This window comes from Telopea speciosissima, chromosome 1 (genome assembly GCF_018873765.1).
Source record: "Telopea speciosissima isolate NSW1024214 ecotype Mountain lineage chromosome 1, Tspe_v1, whole genome shotgun sequence".
Taxonomy (NCBI): domain Eukaryota; kingdom Viridiplantae; phylum Streptophyta; class Magnoliopsida; order Proteales; family Proteaceae; genus Telopea; species Telopea speciosissima.
The window spans coordinates 23,550,004-23,571,698 of record NC_057916.1 but is presented as its reverse complement, the minus strand read 5'-3'; the positions used below and the strand labels follow the sequence as shown (position 1 = coordinate 23,571,698).

At 39.0% G+C, this 21,695-nt stretch overlaps 1 protein-coding gene and 1 pseudogene across 3 annotated transcripts; one reads left to right on the top strand and one right to left on the bottom strand.

The window, feature by feature from the left end:
• Positions 1 to 10,396: 10,396 nt before the first annotated feature.
• LOC122650442 (copper transport protein ATX1-like) lies at positions 10,397 to 13,740 on the top strand. Of its 3 annotated transcripts, XM_043843864.1 has the most exons (4): positions 10,397 to 10,556; positions 11,232 to 11,307; positions 13,196 to 13,564; positions 13,608 to 13,740. In XM_043843864.1, the coding sequence occupies exons 1-3, from the start codon at positions 10,548 to 10,550 to the stop codon at positions 13,531 to 13,533; spliced, it is 423 nt and encodes a 140-aa protein (XP_043699799.1). In that variant the 5' UTR covers positions 10,397 to 10,547; the 3' UTR covers positions 13,534 to 13,564; positions 13,608 to 13,740. The 3 variants fall into 3 exon arrangements, with proteins under 3 accessions (XP_043699799.1, XP_043699793.1, XP_043699805.1); XM_043843858.1 differs by having other exon boundaries at positions 13,196 to 13,740; XM_043843870.1 differs by lacking the exons at positions 10,397 to 10,556; positions 11,232 to 11,307 and adding an exon at positions 13,009 to 13,017 and having other exon boundaries at positions 13,196 to 13,740.
• Positions 13,741 to 15,493: 1,753 nt separating this feature from the next.
• LOC122665950 lies at positions 15,494 to 19,924 on the bottom strand (annotated as a pseudogene).
• Between the last annotated feature and the right edge of the window lie 1,771 nt (positions 19,925 to 21,695).

Below are 21,695 nucleotides of genomic sequence, written 5' to 3'. Positions count from 1 at the left end.
CTAGAATAATTAAGGGTTAAATATACATACCCCCTGTAATGCACCCAATATTCCTCGTACCCCCCTAAGCTTCTGATAAGTCCACGTACCACCTTTGCTTTTAAGTCCACATCAAGTGTTAAATGTTAGAAAATGACCAAACTACCCTTTCTTCTATCTTTTCTAAAATTTGAAAAGACCTAATTGCCCTGACCTATTTGCTAAAATTTGAAAATACCAAAATGCCCTCATCTTCCCCAAATCATTACCTTCTTTTACATACCCAATACCACCACCACCACCACCGCCACCACCCACCAAATCAAATACTAAAGGTGCTTCCATGAGTTCAGGAGAACGAGCCGCATTCCCCAAATCAACCTGCATCGTTGATCGAACCAACATCAAAGTCCTAACTACGATCCAACTGGGGTGGAAAATGTCGACACAGAAGCTCCGCTCATGAACCTGCAACTACTGTCGTTGTCTTGCAAGGTCATCATCTCATTACAACGTAGAACATCAGATCTAGAAGAAGTTAAAACTAAAATAGTTCTAACATGCTCATAAAGAACAATCGTTTCCAAAATCAAAAGCGACAGCACTGGGAAAAAATATATTCTAGCATCCAATAATGGGTGATGACATCATTCTTAAGCTAATAGAACTTCCACTAAAAGTTCAAATTTTTAAAGCCAGAAGTTTTCTAAAATCCCAAACTGGAAATAATCACAGATTCAGATCCATCATCAGTCAGATCTCGTGCTAACCTAGTTACTCACTAAGCAAGCTAAGAGATCAATTTTTTCCAATCCTTAGGAAACAAAGATTTTCAGTGCGGCTCTCCAAATCCGTTGCTCGAAGAATTAAAAAAGAGAACATCGGATGTAAGGCTATCTATTCCTTTATGTTTTATATGTCAATTTCTACATTGGAATTCCTCGCTGGAGATTCTGGATTTTGCTGAGAAACATTGGAATTCCTCGCCAGTGACCTTCTTGCCGGTGAATGTAGGTTCTCTGAAGAACTTCTTGAAGGCGAATCTGGGTTCTTATCTAAATAATTTCTTTCCTGCGAATTCTTGTTTTTCTCTATATCTCTCTCTGAATGCGACAGAGCTAATGGAGGCGGCCGCGATGGAGTTGGTGGCGGAGGAGGCAATTTCACCACAAACACTGGCGATTTCGATGATTTTGACTTGGAGCTTAAGCTCACCGGCGGAGGAGGAGAGGGAGGAGTGTTAGACAGTGAAGAATTAGGAGAGGTAGAGCCTGAAGAAGGGTAAAACGGAGTACTCGAATTCGAGCTCCTGCTTTCGAAATTCTCTGTAACCACAGCTTGAAACGCTCTTCTTAAGCTCGAACCTGTAAGAACTGGGCTCTCCTTACTACTGACAAAACCTCTTGGTGAGTAAAACTCTTCTTCTCTCTCTTCTCCTGAAGTACCCTCTTCAGGAGAAGAAAGGGTAGTTTCGGGAAGATGAGGGTTGTTTGGTATTTTCAAATTTTAGCAAATAGGTCAGGGCAATTAGGTCTTGTCAAATTTTAGAAAAGATAGAAGAAAGGGTAGTTTGGTCATTTTTTAGCATTTAACACTTGGTGTGGACTTAAATGGCACTAGGGGGGCAAAGCAGGGGTGGTACGTGGAATATTGAGGGGTACATGGACTTATCAGAAGCTTAGGGGGGTAGAGGAATATTGGGTGCATTACAGAGGGGTAAGTGCATTTTACCCAATAATTAAAGCTAGGTATTTTCCATTTTCCCATTTGTTTGATGATTCTACTATTGCGAAGAAGGGTTATATCATTTGGGATGAAGAAGGGTTATATCATTTGGGATGGTCTTTGTCAAATTATTCCTTTGCTAAAGAGACTGGTCTATAAGAAGGTGTAAGTTGACTGTTTGGAATGATCCTTGGGCTCCTAAGCTTCTCGCGACTTCATAATTTCTAACATCTTAATTTAAGTGTTAGGTGTTTGACCGATACGCTGAAAGCTCTAGAGCTAATTATATGCGTTAAATCAAGTTCTTTAACCTATCTCATACTAGGCTAGCCCAATCTAGCACCCTTACACTAGAGTGGGCCCCATTAGGCACATAACATACCACCACGCTTCTGCAGTTGTCATCCTCGATGGCTCTCACTCTAGTGCTAGGTAGTCCTTTCCAAGCGGCTTCATTCTGTTTTAGGGTTTTTGCTTAGTGGCAGACAACCCTCTCCTAGGTAGTCCTTTCCGTGACTCGAATCCATGACGTGGTGTCTGTCTCTGACACCAAATGTTAGGTGTTTGACTAATATGCCAAAAGCTCTAGAGCTGATGATACTTGTTAAATCAAACCCTTTAACCTATCCCATACTAAGTTGGCCCAATCTACCACCCATACACTAGAGTGGGCCCCATTAGGCACATAACAGTAAGCATCAGGATCTCCATGTTAGGGATCTGATGATTAATAATGGTTGGAATTCTAGACTGGTGAGATCTCTTTTTACCCCTCTAGTTACTAAAGTTATTCTGAGTACTCCTAGATAGGGATGTAAATGAATAGCCGAAATCTATTTCCGTATCCATGTCCGTATCCATTTTGCACTATCTGAATCCGTCCGAAAGCTAAACGGATACGGATACAGATAGGCTATAGCTATCCGAAAAGCTATATTTATATGTAAACAGTTAAAATATCCGATTCGTATCCGTGTCCGTATCCGTTTATTAGCACTATCCGAATCCATTTGAAAGCTAATCGGATGCGGTTGCCGATGCGGATATAGCACTATCCGAGCCGAATCCGATCTGGTTACATTCCTACTCCTAGAGGTAGTAACCCTTACATTGATGAACAGTTTTGTCCCCTCTCTTGTAGAGATGTGTTAAGTAATTGTTTAGTTGTTAATTATTTGAATAAGAGTGAGGTGGGTGATCATCTTGTTTTAACAAGAAAAAAGTGTTGAAGTTAATTTGGAAACTTAAAATTCATCCTAGATTTAAGATGTTCTTGTGAAAAACTTTAACTGAAAAGCATTGCTAAATGATGTTTGTAGAATTCGGCTCTCAGTCTCATACAAGAATGGGTCTCGTACACTCAGAGGTGTGCACACATATGAAATCCATTCAAGTGGGTCCCATGTGGCGGCGGATTCCACCTCTAAAACGTACGAGAATGGGATCATTTCTCGTGTTTGTACAGAATACTTCCAGCTTTTCTCTTGGTAACATTTTTGAGTTATTTGCTAGTTCATCTACCTTGTTCTTAATTGATAAGTATTGTGTGTTATCTATTGCTGCAATTTTTATTTTTATTTTTTGGTAGAAAACGGTGCCAGGTTGACTCCCAATCATATATGGTTGGGCTGCTCGCAATGGATATTGTAGACACTAAATTTTGTCACCCCCCGGCGATGATGACAACAGGATACAGACAGACATCGGTATCTCTCTCAAGAAGGACTCTTGTCCCTACATCTAAACCAAATCACCCTAATATCCCTAAAATGACTTATAAGACCCTTTTATCAAATGCTGAAGGAGGTACTGCTCACCCTCCCCCTCCAATGCAGAAGGGATCCAAAAATCCCAAAAAATAAGGAAAAATGGCATTGCGCTCCCACGACGCCGTGGACGCCTTCCCACGGCACCGTAGGGATGTGTACCGGATTTCTACGGTGCCATGAGGGGGTGTGACATCAGCCTGCTGACCTCACCCACGGCGCCGTGGAGGACTTATCTAGCCAGGAGAGAGAGGAGACCCCTCCCTATAAATAGGAGGGTCTCCCCCCCTCATTTTTCAAGCTTTTCTCGGGTAAGGAGACCCTCCAGGGCTTGTTTTGCCCCATTTTCACCCTCTTTTCCTCCGTCTTTCCCTCTTGAGTATGTGAGTGAGTGGGGTTCTTCGACTTGGGTAGATCCTTCGGTTACCCATCCAAGCATAGAGTGATTATGCTCTTGGGTATTGTTATCCCGTCAGTGTACAGATAACGAAAAACCCCCTTCACAGCCGTTATTCTGTCTGTATACAGATAACAAAAATCTCTTAGATAGTCGTTACTCTGCCCGAAGTCTGAGCGACAAAACTCATCTCGTATAGCCTCATTCTGTCCAACAAGAGAGAGACAAGCCGATCGTCCGTCTCCACCTGAGCCGTGGGACATCACATATTTTGCCCTCGGTGCACTTTCATTTATTTCTTGCATTTCTAGACAGGTATCTGTCTCTTTCCCTCTCATTATTTTTGGCATAATGTAGACAATTAAAGTAACTCATTTTAGTGTACATAGTAAATGATTTTTCTTTCTTTGTCATGATTAGTGCATCATAACTTAGCCTTACATGTTAGTATAAGATATATTATTAAGGAAGAATATTCGAAAACCAGCATCTAGTAGAAAGACCGGTTTATCCGGGCGAGGTGGGTGCCTAACACCTTCCCACCCTCGTAACCGGACTACTTATCCTGAATCTCTGACCAGACAATATGGAATCACGTAGCCCTTTCCGCTAACCCCAGATGGGGCTACACCCATTAGGTCCTAGGCCCTAACCCTAGGTGGCGACTCCATTTCTTTATAAAGCATGATCCTAATCCCCATGATGATATATCGGAATGATACGCCGTTATTCATCGAAGCCAATCTTTGTCGCCATGAGGCTGAAGAACCCTCGTCCCGAGGACCACGATACTTACAGATATCTTTTTCCAAAATGTTAATCTCTCTCCTCATTCGGTTGCTCAAGCCATTGGAAAGCAGATATCGGACAATATAAATGTGGATTGATGATGGTTTATATGGATAGATGGTTAAGTCTTTTTTTTTCTTTTTTTTGGTCGAGAATAGATGGTTTAAGTCAATGTGTAGTCTTAAGTTATTTACTAAACTGATGGAAGAAGTACAAGTTTTATTTTGGTTTTGTATATAATAAAACAAGAACAAACGAGCAAAATTTCTGTTAGAACATTCAAGGGTTTTGTCAAACCCGAATCCATCCCCATACAGATGTCTAAAATACGATTGAATCAAAATAAACAGGGAAAGCATTGTGTACCTAGCACCCACGTATGCTGGTGAAGAACAAATAAGAACACCTCCATAAGCAGCATCGACTTGTCAGAGAATGAATGTAATCCGCGATGGGGATCTTCTGCCGCCTCCTAAACTCTCCCACAGCTCCCTTTCTTGTGGAGAAAAGAGAAAATAGAATAGTAACTGCAGGGACCCCTCATCAGTTGTATTTATAATACTCCCCAAAACCCTAACCCACTTCCACAATGGGCTAGGTCGGGCCGGTCCATCTCAATAAAATAGTAGCAGCCACGTCAGCCCTTGTATTTCTTGATCCCATCAATGATCGACCCGATAATTAATTAAGCCCACACTCGTCGTATTTCGAGGAAATTCTAACAATCTCTCACTTGGGCTAGATTAATTATAAAGTCATCATTATCAGATGTGGCCATGGGATCTTAATACAACAATAATGCTACTAAACCTTGATCCAGTCAGCAAATACATCGATGTCGAGCAACAACAGAAAATATACCTCAACATACGGCATATCTCTTTTTGTCAGCTACAAACAAAGACCTACTTACTAACATGAACCGCCTTGAGATAATTTGTACAAGGAATGTTGTCCACGTCTGCAATCACATAAATATCATCATCATTCCTTGCAGGTCCTCGAACGTCTCATGAGCATCGTACGACTCATGGATTACCTTTGAACATCGTCATGATTCGTTGGTAATCGAACGACTTGGTTTATCACCAATCGAACATCCATGGACCAAAAGGTCCTCAACACATCAACCATATGCATGCATGCAGATGTTATTCATCACAACGAACATAAGCATCACAATCGAAACGAAACATATATTAAGTCCTCCCACTCAACAAGCATATCAACGAGATAGGAAGAACTCTCAATCAACAAACAGAACAATCATGTAAAGAAGCACTCCCACTGATCAAGAGAATCGAGCAAACTAAATCGATCAAGTTTGAAAGTCAAAATGTTCAAACCACACATCTCGGTACAAAGTAATCAAAAACCGTCAAACTATTCGAACCGATTACTTCTTTCCTTCTCAATCAAGTTATCATTCTCAAGATTCTTTCTTTCTTCTTTCTTTCTTGTTCACAATTAGGTATTAATTCCTTCAAGGGTATACTCGTAGTTTATTAAGCACATCAACTTTCTCAACATATTCTTCATGATTTTTAATTTACTCATCCATTCCTTTCATTATTCTTTGTTTTATTTCAGTGTTTGGCTTTATCTTTTCATATTATTGATGTATTTTCAATCCATGCCACCGAAGTAGCTTCCGTCAAATGGCACAAGGCCGGTTATACCCTATAGGTTACAAATTATTTTTAAAACAATCTTTCATCGTTATAATTCTTATTGATGGATTATTCGTTCATGGTTCATTATGCTTGTTGGTTAACCGTCAGTTACCATAATTATTCACTTATTACTTCATCTATCATAATAAGTTATTATTCGTCATTCGTCAATAGCATAATTTCCATCAATATATATAGAAACAACATATCATAATATCAAAGATTTCTATATCACACAAATCAGCATGTTCTTTACCCATCGAGTGTTCACTCATCATTCAGACATGCATCAACATATCATCATAAAATCAGTAGTTCTAAACATTTATCATCAACACATCAAGTACATGTATGCATACAATCAAGATGATAAATATCAAACACTAACACTTCTTTACAATACTGCATTCTTGCCCTTTCGGGTCAAAGGTACACGTCTTTATCGTACCGGTACATGTCTTTATCGTACCGTAAATACCGCGAGATAGCAACAACTTTCAAAAATCTCCCTCCACATTTGGGTGATAGAGAAACCCCTAGGTTATGCACCTCAATAATAATTTATCGCACTGCAATTACCGCAAGATGTCGATGACTTTCAAAAATTTTCTTCCACCTTTGGGCGGTAAGAAAACCCCTAGGCCACGCATCCCAAATCCTTTGAGTACACTATCTTTGGATAGACACATTGCCTTTCCGTGAAGAGATCATTAGTTTTCAGAAATCCCAGCACCTTTGGGCAACTGGAACCTTTAGACCACTATCCTTCCAATCCATATGCATATCACCTCGTCAAACTTTGGTAACATCGCCTTTGGGCTAATGTCACCTATTCCGCTGCCTTGACAGAAACATAAAAGGATTCAATGGGCCACTTTGGTGGATCACCATTTCACCCTCTCATAATTCTTCAACCAGATATGCAGCAATATATGTGGAAGTAAACACATTGATCATCGATAATGTGTTGTGACATGCATATTTATCGTCAAAGCTGCAATGGTCAACCTAATATAGTCCAAATATGCTCAAAGCAGCATAATCGTCCAAAACAGATCCCTGGGATTATTAAACATCCCAAAACCACGTACCAATGGGTAGGTCTTGTAATTACGAATGAAACAAGATCAATTGGAGCCCAACCGGACGCTCCACTAGCCCATATGCCACTCGAAGGTGACACAGTCGTTATTAACAAGTCCCATAAAATTCAACAAAATATTTAAACAGGATACCCAAAACGTCGGTCTTGAAAATACAAGCAAAATGGGGCATCCCAGAACAGAATCTAATCAAAATGACGTTCCAAAACAGGAAAAACAGCTTCTGAAACAATTAAAAACGTTCTAAAACAGTCAATTCTGTTCTCAAAATAACTGAAAAACACAAAAAACCATCAAAACCATAATATCTGTTCATACAAAGTATGCCGAATTGCATAGCAAATCGAAGAGCTCGAAATAACAGACACACCAGAAAAAATCACGTCTCAAAATTCATCCAAACGAACCCATACGGTCCATTTGAAGTTTTCTGGTTATTTTCCCCCTTTTTTTATAAATTCGAATCGAACCGGTCTGAATCAAACCGGGGCCGAATCCGGATCGCCGGGTCACCCAAGTCAAAATTTAGGTAAAAAAATGGGTCACTGATCGGGCCTCAGGTCGGGCCAACCTTGACCGGGTCAGGAATCTTTGACCGAGTCTCAGTTGACCGGGTCGGGTAAGCTTTGACCAGGTCAAACTTGACCCCGTAAGGAACAGGCTGACGTCAGCATCGCTATGGAGATATTTTTTATTTGCAACGGCAGCCGGCGTGTGGATCTCACTCGCGCCTTCAGGCGGCTCATGCCGGTGCGTTCGGCCATCAGCAACGAAGATCCACCCACCGCCGTGATCGTCTCGGCGAGCACTTCACACCCATACAAAAATATTTGACTTTCGCCGGTGAAAAATTCCGACATGGCAAAAACGTGCGGTTCTGCTAAAATTCGACCAAAATCCCTATTTCCACCGTCAAAACTCGATCCAAGTTCTTAATCAATTGATCCTATGTCCGAATGGTTGGCTCTGATACCACTTATTAGAACATTTAAGGGTTTTGTCAAACCCGAATCCGTCCCCATACAGATCTTTAGAATACGATTGAATCAAAATAAATAGGGAAAGCATAATGTACCTGGCACCCAAGTATGCTGGTGAAGAACAAATAAGAACGCCTCCATAAGCAGCATCGATCTGTCAGAGAATGAATGCAATCCGGGATGGGGGTCTTCTGCCGCCTCCTAAACTCTCCCACAACTCCCTTTCTTGTGGAGAAAAGAGAAAAGAGAATAGTAACTGTAGGGACCCCTCATCAGTTGTATTTATAATACTCCCCAAAACCCTAACCCACTTCTACAATGGGCCAGGCCGGGCCAGTCCATCTCAATAAAATAGTAGCAGTCACGTCAGCTCTTGTATTTCTTGATCCCCATCAATGATCGATCCAATAATTAATTAAGCCCACACTCGTCGCATTTCGGGGAAATCCTAACAATTTCTTGTGGTCGATTTACCCATTGAAGCCTCTCTGCACTAACCATCTAATTTGCTACGTGGAAAGATGATTTTGAAAAATCCAATTGTTTAATAAGACAATTTGGATCCTCTATTGTCGAGCTGTTTGACAGGATCTTGCTACCCAGACACGGTGCTACGTGCAATGATCGCCTTACCCTCACTCGGACAAGATGCTCAGGCAGGAGTAAGGCGAACATTGCATGCAACACCGTGTCTGGACAGCACAGTCCTACCAGGTAGCTCGACAATAGATGTCTAGATCCTTAATAAAAAGGGTTTGGTCTAGATTGGCCAGATATCAATTTTCATAGTAAAACTCAATCATTTATCTAATGATCTAGACATCTCTCTCATGTATTTTTAACCATTCATTTGGTTTTTTTTTTTTTTTTTTTTTTAAATATAATGAATTATACTACCCTTAACTCTCTGATTAAATTCAAATTTGATAATAATTAATGTACTCTAGGCTGGGTTTTAGGACTAGTATTGGATTAGTCATATCAGTCACAAAACCCTAGATTTTTTATAAAAAAAAATAAAATTTTAATCTAGTATCAATCTATTACGATCAATACATATCAGTATCAATTTCACCAACGACCATACCAGTACAATGGTACTAGTATCATGAACTAATAGATCCAGACTCTATGACCTACATTAAGGCTATGTTTGAAAGCCAAGAAAAGAAGAAAAAAAAAAACTTTAAAGAAAACAAAAATCATGGTAACACAATGATTGATTTTTCTATGTATCTCTCTCCTTGAATTCAAAATTTTTTGAAACTTTCTTTTCTATTCTTGACTTGGCTTCCAAACATAGTCTTTAAAAAAAAAATTGGATCGCTAATTGGTCCACCATGTTAGGTTATCTGACCACCTAACATCAAATGGTTGGATAGAGTGATAGACCACCCGACCAGCTCCACTAAACCGAAAAGTATTTTCTTTACAAAAAAAGAAAGGGCAAGGTCAAAAGAGGTTGGCCGGGGGTGGGGGTGAGGAAGCAAATACGACACTGTACTTTCCATTTGTACTACTGCATCCAAACACTCTCTAACGCCACAGTACTGAATCCAAACATTCTCATAACCACAGTATTTCATAGACTCAGAGTACTGTTTTTTCTGTTTGGCTACAGCACTTTTCGTACACACTAACCAGGGAATCCGATTTTCTATCCGATCGGGAAAGAGACCGCCAACAAATTGTGCTAAATCTTTTCCATGAATTGTCAATTCAGGATCCTCCGATTAGGATCTTCTTCCAAACGATATGCATTTTGTAGATCTTATAATGGGTGGGCCATAATGGAAAAATCTGGGCGGCCAACAAATAATCTGATGCATATTATTCATAGGTTATCCCTGATGTTCTTTAGATACATAGAATAATTTCCCCATCATAGTGCTCATCCTTTGTGGACCATTATTCTGGTGGAAAATGTTTAGTTGTTTGGTGTGTAGGAATATCATTTCTACGCCACTCACAGTGCACTATAGCGTCGAAAAGTGGCTTTTTCTGTGATCTCTTTCGTTTTCATTGCTTGGCTATTTAAATTGAAGCTCAAGAGAGGTGTCAGTATCTAACTTGCTGCATTTCATCTCTTCCGTTTAATTTCACAATTCAAAACTCTTAATTCCTACTCGGCGATAATGGCTCAGGTATTCCTTCGTGCCTCGCGCCCTTCCTCTCCCTTCTGCCCATTCTTAGGAATTCGAATTTTTCGCTTATTTCACTGTACTTTTTTATTCAATTTGCAAATAGTTTCTGATGAATGCTTCTACGTTTCTCGGTGATGTGATTCTATAATTATCGTTGCTTTCTTTTTCTTTTTGTTCCAAAGTAAGGGTTTATTTTGTCGTTGTTCATCTGTTCACAATCTACCCCATTGTTTTGATCCCTACTCTGCATCGAAGGCATCTATCTATTTTGAGCAATCGAAATTTCTGGTTTTTGTTTTCCTGGATTTGGTGGTTTGAGGCTCTGAATTATGGGATAATGTTTGTAGGAACAGTTTCTCAGTTGTGGAAGTTCATGGGTTCAACCTGTTTAGGTGATAGTGTAGTGAAGTTGATGATCTTGTTTACTCCCTGTTGCCACACCACCCAATTGCAATCAAACTTAAATTTGATGAAGAAACCCGTAGAGATCCCTGCAAAATGTAATATCTTCTATGTGATTAGTTGTTTACCTATAACTCGAATTCTGGAAATCATCAGTTTCAATGATGTGAAGTACATATAGGAATTGTAAATTCTAGAAGGAAAAAAAAATTTGCCTTGGGTAATTCTCTTCTTGATTACTAATCTAAACTGAAATTCCTTTTGATTTTGCAGACAGTTGTCCTCAAAGTTGGTATGTCTTGTCAAGGTTGTGTTGGGGCTGTAAACAGGGTGCTTGGGAAAATGGAAGGTTAGTGACAGTCTTCACCTCTGGTTGGTTTAGCCTTGTTGCTTTTCCCAGACATTACTATCACATTGGATTTATTTTTACAATCAGAAACTTGGTTCACCACAATAGATATGATATATGTTGGTTACTCAATTCAAATAGCCAAAAAACTTTAATGAAACTCCGAACTATTTGTAGTTTCTGCATCTGTCAATCTATAAGCATTACCTGCACACTCTTAGAATGTAATAACTCGTATGAGAAATGGGTGAAGTAATAATGGCTGCTAATTGGGGTTCTGGTACATGAGATGAGTGTGTACCCAGACTGCATGTGAGTTGTTGATGGGGTTTTACTAGTCACATAAGGGAGTATAGTTTAGAAAACCTCAAAAAACCCAGAATCACGAAAATAAGGAACAGATCTGATTAGGAGAAAATTCAATAACTTAATAAAAACTAGTCAATTGGGAAATTAAGATCAAAGAATTAGTTTGAGTGGTAGAACAAGACTAAATATGATACTGATCTGATGTAGGAAAAGATATGGAATTTTCCTACTCTGACTAGGAAATTGAATAACCAAACAGAAAGCAGAAACCGATGTCAGGGAGTTATGGTTCCAAACTAAAAGCCAGCATTGATCAAATTAATGATAAAACAGTAGGCAGTATATAGATTCAGGAAAAGAAATAAACAGTTTCAGAAAATCGAGAATTTAAGAAGTTGAACTGAACTAGGATTCTTGAAATCGGTCTAGTTTTGAGAACTAAACAAAATTGAAACTGAATAGGAAGGAGGAAACAAGTCAGTGACAAGAATTTCCAGAAAGTATATGATGACATTTCAGAAGTTGATTGAAAATTAGTCTGAGACTGAAATTTCAAATAGAATAGAAAATCACAGGGTTTTGAAAAGTATAGAAACTGACCTGAATCTTTAGAAGGAATATAGAAGAAAGGATAAAATATTCATCAGGAATCCACCAGGTTCAGCTGCTGAATCCACAGCAACCCGCTCAGAATCCACCAAGTACTCTCCTGAATCCACAGAAGAACAACCTGAAATCCACAGATCAGTAAAAGCACATAGCCTCTGATTCATAAAATCGTATTCTAGGCTTTAGGCCAGTACTTATATTTCTAATGTTGGATTGGACTGAATCCAATACTGAATAGAAAACATAAGCTGACTGCAATTCTCTCTCTCCAATCGATGGCTGCTTTGGAGTACTCCAAACTGACTGGAACTTTCACTAAACAAATCAAATTGACGTAAATAAGGGCTTGATTTAATTAACTCATATTCCAGTCAACTAATAACAACTAATAACAATTACATAAATTAAAAATAAATCCAAAACAAATCCCACAATAGGACTGAAATCACTTTCCTGTAATAACCAGGGAACATGAGACCGCAAGCATGGAAACTGACAATTCTCCAGCCACAGGCCCTGGCTTGCTGCAGGAGCCCTTCCTTCTTTTTCTTTCTACTGCTGGCATAGCTTGAATTCTGCATCAGTAGTGCCTCTGTGGGTGTATTTGAGTACTTATGCGCATGCATGTTCTCAAAGTGAATGCTGTTGCATGAATCAGCCATCATCTTTGGATGACAAGTTGGCAACCCGTTGTTTGGTGATAGACCACCAGATTAGATATGTCAAATAAGGGGCTGAATACAATTCCTTTTATCAATTCATGACTGTAGGATGGACATGTCAAAATGGAAGGTGGATAAAATGCCATTTCGACTTATGCTAATTGCCAGTTTTCCTTTTTTTTATTTTTATGGACAGTCTTTCTTCTTCTTAACCTGCAACAGGCTTAAGACTGCAAACAAAACCTGTGCTTTAGCACCTAATTGATCTGGTTCTGATATGGTGGCATTTCTTTATGACCAATGATCAGGTGTGGAGTCATTCGACATTGATTTGAAGGAGCAGAAAGTGACAGTGAAGGGAAATGTACATCCTGATGAAGTTTTGCAGACTGTGTCCAAGACAGGAAAAAAGACTTCCTTCTGGGAAGCAGAAGCAAAAGGTGAAAATGTAGCAAAACCTGATTCTGCTGAAGCTGTTGTTGTTAATGGAGCAAAACCTGCTTCTGTTGAAGCTGTTGCTGTTAAAGAAGAAACACCTGCTTCTGTGGAAACTGTTGCTGTTAAAGAAGAAAAACCTGCTTCTGTGGAAGCTGTTGCTGTTCATGGAGAAAAACCTGCTTCCGCTGAAGCTGTTGTTGTTCCTTGATATGTTAAGCGGCTAGCCACTATAGTTTCTAGTAGAGAAAAAGGCGCGGTTATAGGTTGATTTGGTGGACTTTCTATGTATACTTAATTGTTGAAATGCCCAGTAATCTCTGAGGGTACTTCTTGTTTGTTGGATACCTAATCGCTCTGCGTTGGTTGATTGGGTTCTTATATAAGATGTATAAGATATAAAGGGGAATAACAGTTCTGTGTGATCTTTCTCATGCCTCAATTAGATTTAAGTGCTTGTGATAAACATATACACTAAACAAACATTAAACAAAAGCAGAATACCAGTTACCAATTCAGAACCGAAAAATAGAGAAGAAAAGACACCAGCCTGTATTCAAGAACCCGAATCAGATCGGTCGATTCTGACCCATCTAAATCAGCCGATCCCTGGTAAGGACAGACTTCATTCGATACTAGCCGATTCCTAACCAATTCCGGTAGATTCTGATCCGATCTGGATCCCGATTCTACTCTTTAAAAGCTTCATTTTATCTACGTAGGCTTTCCATTTTTTAGTACCGGCATGGTTTAAAACACTATCAATAATAACGTGTATAATTCAAATCTAAGCTATTTTATGATGGGGATGAAGTTAACAAATTAGGTATTATCGAGCAACATGACTGAGTTGCAGTCTTCCATGGCCATCGAGTGTTATCAACGATCACCACCACTATTTGTGGAAAACAATATCCTGAAAATCTTTTGTATGGTATTTTAATAAAATATTTCTCCCATTTTAATCCATGTAAATTTTTTTTATTGAATTTTAAGGAATCCCTTAAATCGTTTTATGGTGAAAAACAAATGTAATCCAAGGTAAAAATTTACATCATTACATGGATCTTATTTTACCAGCGTGAAACAAGTAGCAACAAAACAAATTTTACAGAGAATTTTCATCTAATTTATGGAGAAGAGAATTTTCCCCTTATCTTTTGTTTCTGGAGATCGTTTTAGTGAAGAATGCAAAAGATAGAGAGCTTTTTTTTTTTTTAATTTCAAAAGATAGAGAGCTGGTTTTTACTTTTATGACATGATGTAACAAAGAATAGATGGACCTTTAGAGGCTCTTAGGACTCGGTTCAGAATTCTATCTGGATGGTTTGCAGGAGTACGGAAACATTCTCATCCGTTAACCTGAGCCAGCCTCAAAGCTCATAAACCACCTCCCCCCCGCCCTCCCCAAAAAAAAAAAAGAATAGATGGACCCTTTTCAGATATGGTTGGCAGTAACTATGACTTGAAATAGAATTGAATAGCAAAATGGAAATCCATATATAACAAATCTCATTTAGTTGGTACAAGGTTTAATTGTATTGAGATAATCTTGTTACTTACTCTTCACAGTTAATTATTTCATCTTTTCAAAAGAATGAGGTTGTACCTGAAGATAGTTTATCAAACCCCGTTCAACTTGTTATCAAACTAAAACCCCTCTTTTTTCTGTTTCTTTCCAATTTTGACCAGTTTTTTTTCCTCAAGACGAAAAACCAAAAAGGATTGCAGGACAAGAGATTGAAGAAAGAACCAGTATTACAACTGGATTGGGGTGAAGAACATGGCTTATTACTCCATTGCAGGAGATTATGCATATAGACATGGAGATAACGTGCATGACATTTGATGTAGGACATGCTCTCACTACTTTGATCACATTCCCTTAAGGAGAGCAAGTAGAGATGAACTAACGGGTAAAGTTATTTTGTGCACAGCATCTGTTCCTTCAACACCATGAAATTAATGACAGACTTTCTTACTTGTCCATATTATTTGCAACTTAATTTAACTAGACAGCAGTACACATATAAATAAATTGGAAAGGTTGAAGAACAATCTGCATTCTCATGTCAGAGCAGACTCACAAAGAGAAGAAATTTACATGGTGTGAAGGCTGAAAGCTTCACAAGAGGCAAGAATGCCAAGTTGTAAGAGAGACAAACAAGAACAAGAAGAAAAAGCAAAAAAGATAAGGAATGTCAGAAAAAAGATACAGTTTAGCTTAAGCCAAAGAGTTCCTGTCATTGCTACAAAAACCAGAAGTGGGAAGGGATGTAGGTGAAATAAAACGAGGAGATTGCCTGTAACCTGATGGGGTGGGGGGAAACTTCGGGGAGAGGTCTACAATTTCCAGAGCTTGTACCCTCAGTTGCATAGGATAGTCTGCAATGCACCCAATTCTCGGACCTGCTCCAGTAGACCATTTCAGTGAAAGTTGATTCCCCAATTGATATGAACTTGCTGCCTTCTTGGAATTGATCCTTTGCAATATTGCTATCTTAGGAACATTCGTTCTTGGACTCTGGAGACCACCAGATAAAGTCCTTTTGTAACTACCACGTTTTTCAATCTCAGCAATTTCTCTTGGTTCAGTTTGGGTAACTTCATCCGGTTTCAAGGTTTGATCTTCCTCGACTGCACTGGGATTTTCAAGAATGGGAGGTTCAGGTACTGTTGCTATTCCAACTGTACTCCCTTCCCGGGATGATTTACTGCTATCATAATTCTCATAGTCCTCAGTAGCAGAGCGTATCTGGGCAAAAACACATCAGTTCATAAGAATTACATGGTGCATATAAGAGCAGGATCAGGAAGATCTAATAAAAGCATCAAAGCAATCCTGATCCAGAAGAGGAAGTTCTGATCCAAAACTTATCAAAACCATGAAAATTCTGAAGCTGTAACAGAATCTCAGTTGATAATCTCTGGGACTGCGGTGAAAGCTGCACCGCATTACATACCTCAACTTCATCAAGGTTGACTCCATTATCCTTAAGGAATGTTATGAAGCAGTCAAGGTTTTCGTCAGATGGGCGATAATGTCCACTATATGCTGAGATTGTCTGCAATAAGGAAGCATCCAAGAATCAGATCCGCAAGAGAAACAGCTTTCTTGTAAATAGAAAACATATAACACCAAGATGCCACCACATTCCTTGAGAATCTGGGGATCTGTAACGAAAATCCTTTTATTTATTTATCCAGAAGGGATCAATGTGAAAGAAATTGTACACAAGCAGTCAGAATATGGCATATCCCATACTATTTTTGGGGTGTTACTAATAGCAAGCAGACAGAATACGACTTGATCCCACACTATTGGTGAACATATGTTTATACGTATCTGCATATGGATGCATGTAAACACATAGAGGGTGCTTTCAGCAAGCTCTCTGTGGGACCAAAGGTGATTTGACACAACAGACAATGGATACCCATCACCCCGATAGGCGCCATTGGAGATCATAACTTCTGTACAGTAGGAATTCTTAGTTTCCAAACTGGGCCTCGGCAACTTCTGCAGATAAACAAACTATTCATGACCAAGTAGATGTTGCATTTGGACATAGATAACATGTTTTGTTTGAAGCCAAGTATGGATCTCTCTGTGGTCCTGCTCCTGTATAGGGGTACCAAACCAGAACCCTTTTCATATATAAGTAACCAAATTTCATCATGTCAAAATGAAATAGAAGAGTGAAAAATCTCATAATTTTCACAACCCAATCAGGGTTTCAGAACTGAATTACAGCCCCTGTGCTATCAAATACTTCTGATAGAGATATTACTCAGTGCTCTGACATGCATACTAACACCACTTTGTGTCCAACTGTGTCCAGCTCACATTCTGTTACTTAGTTAATTCTGTTAGGATATTCCCTAATCTGTATTTGGTTCAGATTCCATCTTGATTAATTGTATCCATTGTAGTGTGTGTGTGTGTGTGTGTATATATATATATTAGTGATAATGTAACAAGAATTTCCTACATATTTTCAGTGCCCTAAGTGCTCTAACAAGGGTTTTTATTTTTCTTTTTCTTTTTCGTTTTCTTCCATATCGTCTTCTACAGCAACGAGCACTGACTCTGCAGCTTCTCTGCCATTGATCTCTGCAAATGTTTCTCCACAGCTTCCTCTCAAGTTGAATGCCACGAACTATATGCTATGACGTGCTTGGTTTCTTTCCCTTGTTATGGTATACAATCTTCTGGGATATGTTGATGGATCGTTTCCTTGTCCATCCCCTGTATCTGATGCTGCAGCTTCCCCCTCGGCCGACCTTGGCACCCTCTGGGATCGTCAAGATCAACTTATTTATTTTGAGTCCAATCCATCTCCAGCTCACATTCTGTTACTTAGTTAATTCTGTATTGTATATATATAATACTCCATAAGTGATAATGTAACACAAATTCCCTACAACTTCACCCAACTATTCAAAAACACTTCCATATCCTGAGGAATTATATGCAGATTAAGCAAGGATTTTATAACCATAAACCCCTTAATAACTGCACCTTAAGCACTCCATTTTCTGCAACAAGTCTTCCAGCTGCTAAAGTAGCTCCTCCTGCTAGAAAGCTCGAGTGATGAAAAGAACCCTTCTTTTTCTGAATGGTACAACAAAATATAAGTAGTGTGGAGGCACAAATGATGAGCATGAGTTGTAAGACAGCAAATAAACAACAAAAAGTTCTAGGCTTCCAGCATCCTTTAAGCTCTTACCTCACCAGCATAGAATTTCTTGGAAGTGCTCATCACAAAAATCCATTTTGCCTTCTTCGACCCTTCACTTGTATCAAGAAGCTTTTCAGTTTGCTTGTGTATAATTTTTCCCTTGATTATGATGTACTCATAGTTTTCCCTCTCTTTCTGAAGAACGATTAGGGAGAAAAAAGGAATGGACATTCAGGTTCACCCTCATATCAAAAGGTTAAGCAATGAATTAAGCAGTAATGGAATCCAAATTAGAGTTCAATTTGAGTCTATAATAAACTTCATTCAAGACCGAAAAAACATACAGGTCCAAGATACTTAATGCATTCCTGTCTCAGCTTTGATCTTGGGTACTCCTTGAGATCAACCTCTTTGCCTTCACCAATGTCCAACCTGCCAAAAGTAAATAAAAGTTTTTGTTTTCCCCAGTCTTGGAAGCTTTATCTTAAAATGCTAGTACTCGAGAAAAGAAAAAAATAAAACAAAAAATTAAATTACTATTTGGCCGGCTTTGGGAGGAATGTCTTTCAAGGATTCCCTGGATGTGTTGGCAATAAAGCCAGGAAAAAAAAGGTACCCAACAAAAGAGGTTGGCTTGTGTTTCAGAGATAAAAAGTATTATTACGTCTTCCTTGCAAATAAATAAATAATACTACCCTAAAAAGAATTGTAAGTTGTAACTAACCAGTAGAAGAATGGCTGGCCACTTTGCGATTTACACCATTCTTCATAGTATATGTGCAAGTTATGACCATAACGATGTCGCGGATCAATCTACAAATAAAGGAAGTAAAAATTTTTGAGGAACGAAGGCCAGATTCAATTGAGAACAGGATCAAGAGATAATTTTTTTTAAAAAAAAAGAGCGAGGGGGGAGGAATTACAGCTTCAATCCAGTGTTGAAAAGCTAATTTTTGGGCCTTGGAGTCTTTGAATAAACCCTTCCCAACCTGCCATGATTAGTTCAACATGATAAAAAAAGGACTTTCTTTTATTCCCATAACAAAAAACAAGTAAAAGACAAACAAGAGAAAGAGCATTTTCTGTTTCTCTTTTCCATTTGAAAGAACGAAAGTGAAAAAAAAACAAAAAAAAACAGAGAAGCAAACAAACATACCTTTGAAGCATTCAAACTGACTCGATTCCATCGCGAAGCTGCGGTTTCTGGTTTCAAGAAATTGAAGAAGGAAATCGTACTGTGGTTTAGACGAGCGAAGTCGATCGCTTGCCACCTTCATCAATTTTTTTTTTTATTTTAATGATCCAAAGAAAAGAACATCAGAGAGAGAGAAAGAGGAATATACACTTTTTTTTCTTCTTTTTTCTGTTAAAAACATGTATGACGGAAAAGGAGTACGGTGAACCTACCAAAGCTCTTCGGCGACCACGGCAGTATCCGCTAACCTGCGCCGTGTACGGTAACTCCGGTAGACTCTCTGCAGATTTAGCGCAGCCGTCGACGAAGAGCTCCCGTTCTCCTGGTCTTTGACTGTCACGGATTTTGCGCCGGGACTCACTGCGACGACGGATTCTGAGGTAGCGCATTTAGTCTCGCCATCGCAGGTTCTGTGGGAAGGCTCCAAGCTCGAGCTACCCTGCGCGTGTTCTAACTTCGACTCTGACAAAGAACTCACAATGAACAAAGCTTCGGAGCTCTTGCGCTCAGGAGAATCGACCATCGCAGAGGAGCCGTTGTTGGGATTCGAAGGACGAGCCATTTCAGAATCGCTGCATTCTTGAGAGCAGGCAGTTGAAGAGAAAGAAAACGAGTGTTTCGACTGCATATCAAAGCTCTGAACTGCCGGGGTTTCGATTTCCATTGAAAAACTGAAATCTCCTTTCTCTCTCTCTCTCTGTACAGTTTCACTTTGAGGAGGAAAGAAATAGAGAAAAAAAAAGGAAAGGGAATCCGGGGCAATGGCGCTCTGAAGTGAGAAGTGTGGCTTTCAGGGAAGGGAGGTGAAGTTAATGGTCTTTGCTGTGCAGTGTGTGTGAGTCACTATCAGTTGCCAAGCAAAACCCCATTTTTTTTGGGGTCGAAAAGCAAAACCCTATTTATTATATCTAAATGTTGTCTGCATTTTCCTATTTTATTTTGATAGTCACCAAACAAAGTAACAAACAATTAACAACACAAGAAAGGGCAAAAAAGGTTTTGTCTTCTTTTTTTATTTTAATTTATTATTTTAAATGGGATGAGGAGCAGGTATGAGGTAGCCCAGCACAGGACAAGAGTAGTAAATGGGTGAAGGAGAGAAGTTTGTTGAGGATGATGATTATCAAGACTGTGGACCCACAACCTATGGGTCCCACTTCCGGGCAAAGTCAGGTCAGCTCGTGGGACTGGCCTTCCGCTTTTCTTTCTAACTTTTATGGAGATTCGGCCGGCATTGCATGAGAAATGATAATGGCCTTTCCAGACTCCAGTATCGCGTTTGTCGTGATTTTACAGTTATGCCATCATTCACCGACGGCAACGGATGACGAATACAATTTAAATAAAAACCAAAGTCTGGCCCTGTCGGCCCGAGCCCACCGATCCAAAGGGCGGGTAGGTTGAAATTTTCAAACACGGATCAGGGTTAGGTTGAGTCAGGATTGAGGTCTCGAGCTAAGTCTAGTCCAGTCCAGTGTTAGGTTATGTTTTACAATTTTTGTTTAGTATCTAACTATCTATTGGTTTATCTAAAAAAAAATAAAAATTATTTATTGAACAAAAGTATTTAAAATTATAAGATTAGATTAAGTTCTTTAACTCAAAGAAAAGTCTAATAATTGAGTATCAAATAAATTAATATCCAATCACATAAGACTGGTCAATCAAGGTCAACTAGATCTTAACAAAAATCACGGTTGATCAGGATCAATCAGGGCCGGGTTGGGCTAGACTGAGTCTGACAGGATTGTGCCTAGATTGAGATATCTCAATCCAATCTAGGGCCGAATTGAGCTTGGGTTGAGCTAAGAGGACTCAGGGTTGGACTAGGGTTTTGAAAAACCCGACCCCTATTTCACCCCTAAAACCAATAATTGTTGGTTCGGCCTATTCTAATCATTATATATTAATTTTATTTCGATTTTCCCATGTGCTTGTGTTTTATCAGAAGTTATGATGAGCTTATGAAGCTAATTGACTAAGAAAAGGAGAGGGGTTGAATCCTATCGAAAATACGTGATTTACGAGCTGTGACTTGTGAGTGGGGAAGTAATGGAGATTCCATAAATGATTATCTTTTGTTTCTTCGCACTTATATAGAAACGCAGTTAAATGAGTTTTTTATGTGGAAGATGTTTCATCTAATGGTGCGAGTTCAATTGATCCAGATAATTTTGTTTTTCTTTTTGAGTTTGGTATCGTTGGATGTCGTATTTTCTATGTGTCAAACTCTTAAGCCCGAACTGCAGTGCACCACAAGATTGATGCACCACAAAAGATTTTTTTTCCTATATTGGTCCTGTTCTAAATACGATCTGGTTTTTTAACGATTTCGATTTTAAGATATCAAGTCCAGAATCAAATTCATAAATTAATCGAATCCAAACCTGAGATCCAAGGCCATTAACTATGGATTGGTCGATTTCCATTCTTAATCAATTCCAAGCACTATTATAATGTCCAAACATTTAAAAAAATAAACCTGATTTTCTAATT

Bases quoted from the DNA above. Each gene is read 5' to 3' on its own strand.
- LOC122650442 (XM_043843864.1), top strand. The intron at 11,308-13,195 runs GTTAGTGACAGT...ACCAATGATCAG, and splicing joins GGTGCTTGGGAAAATGGAAG to GTGTGGAGTCATTCGACATT.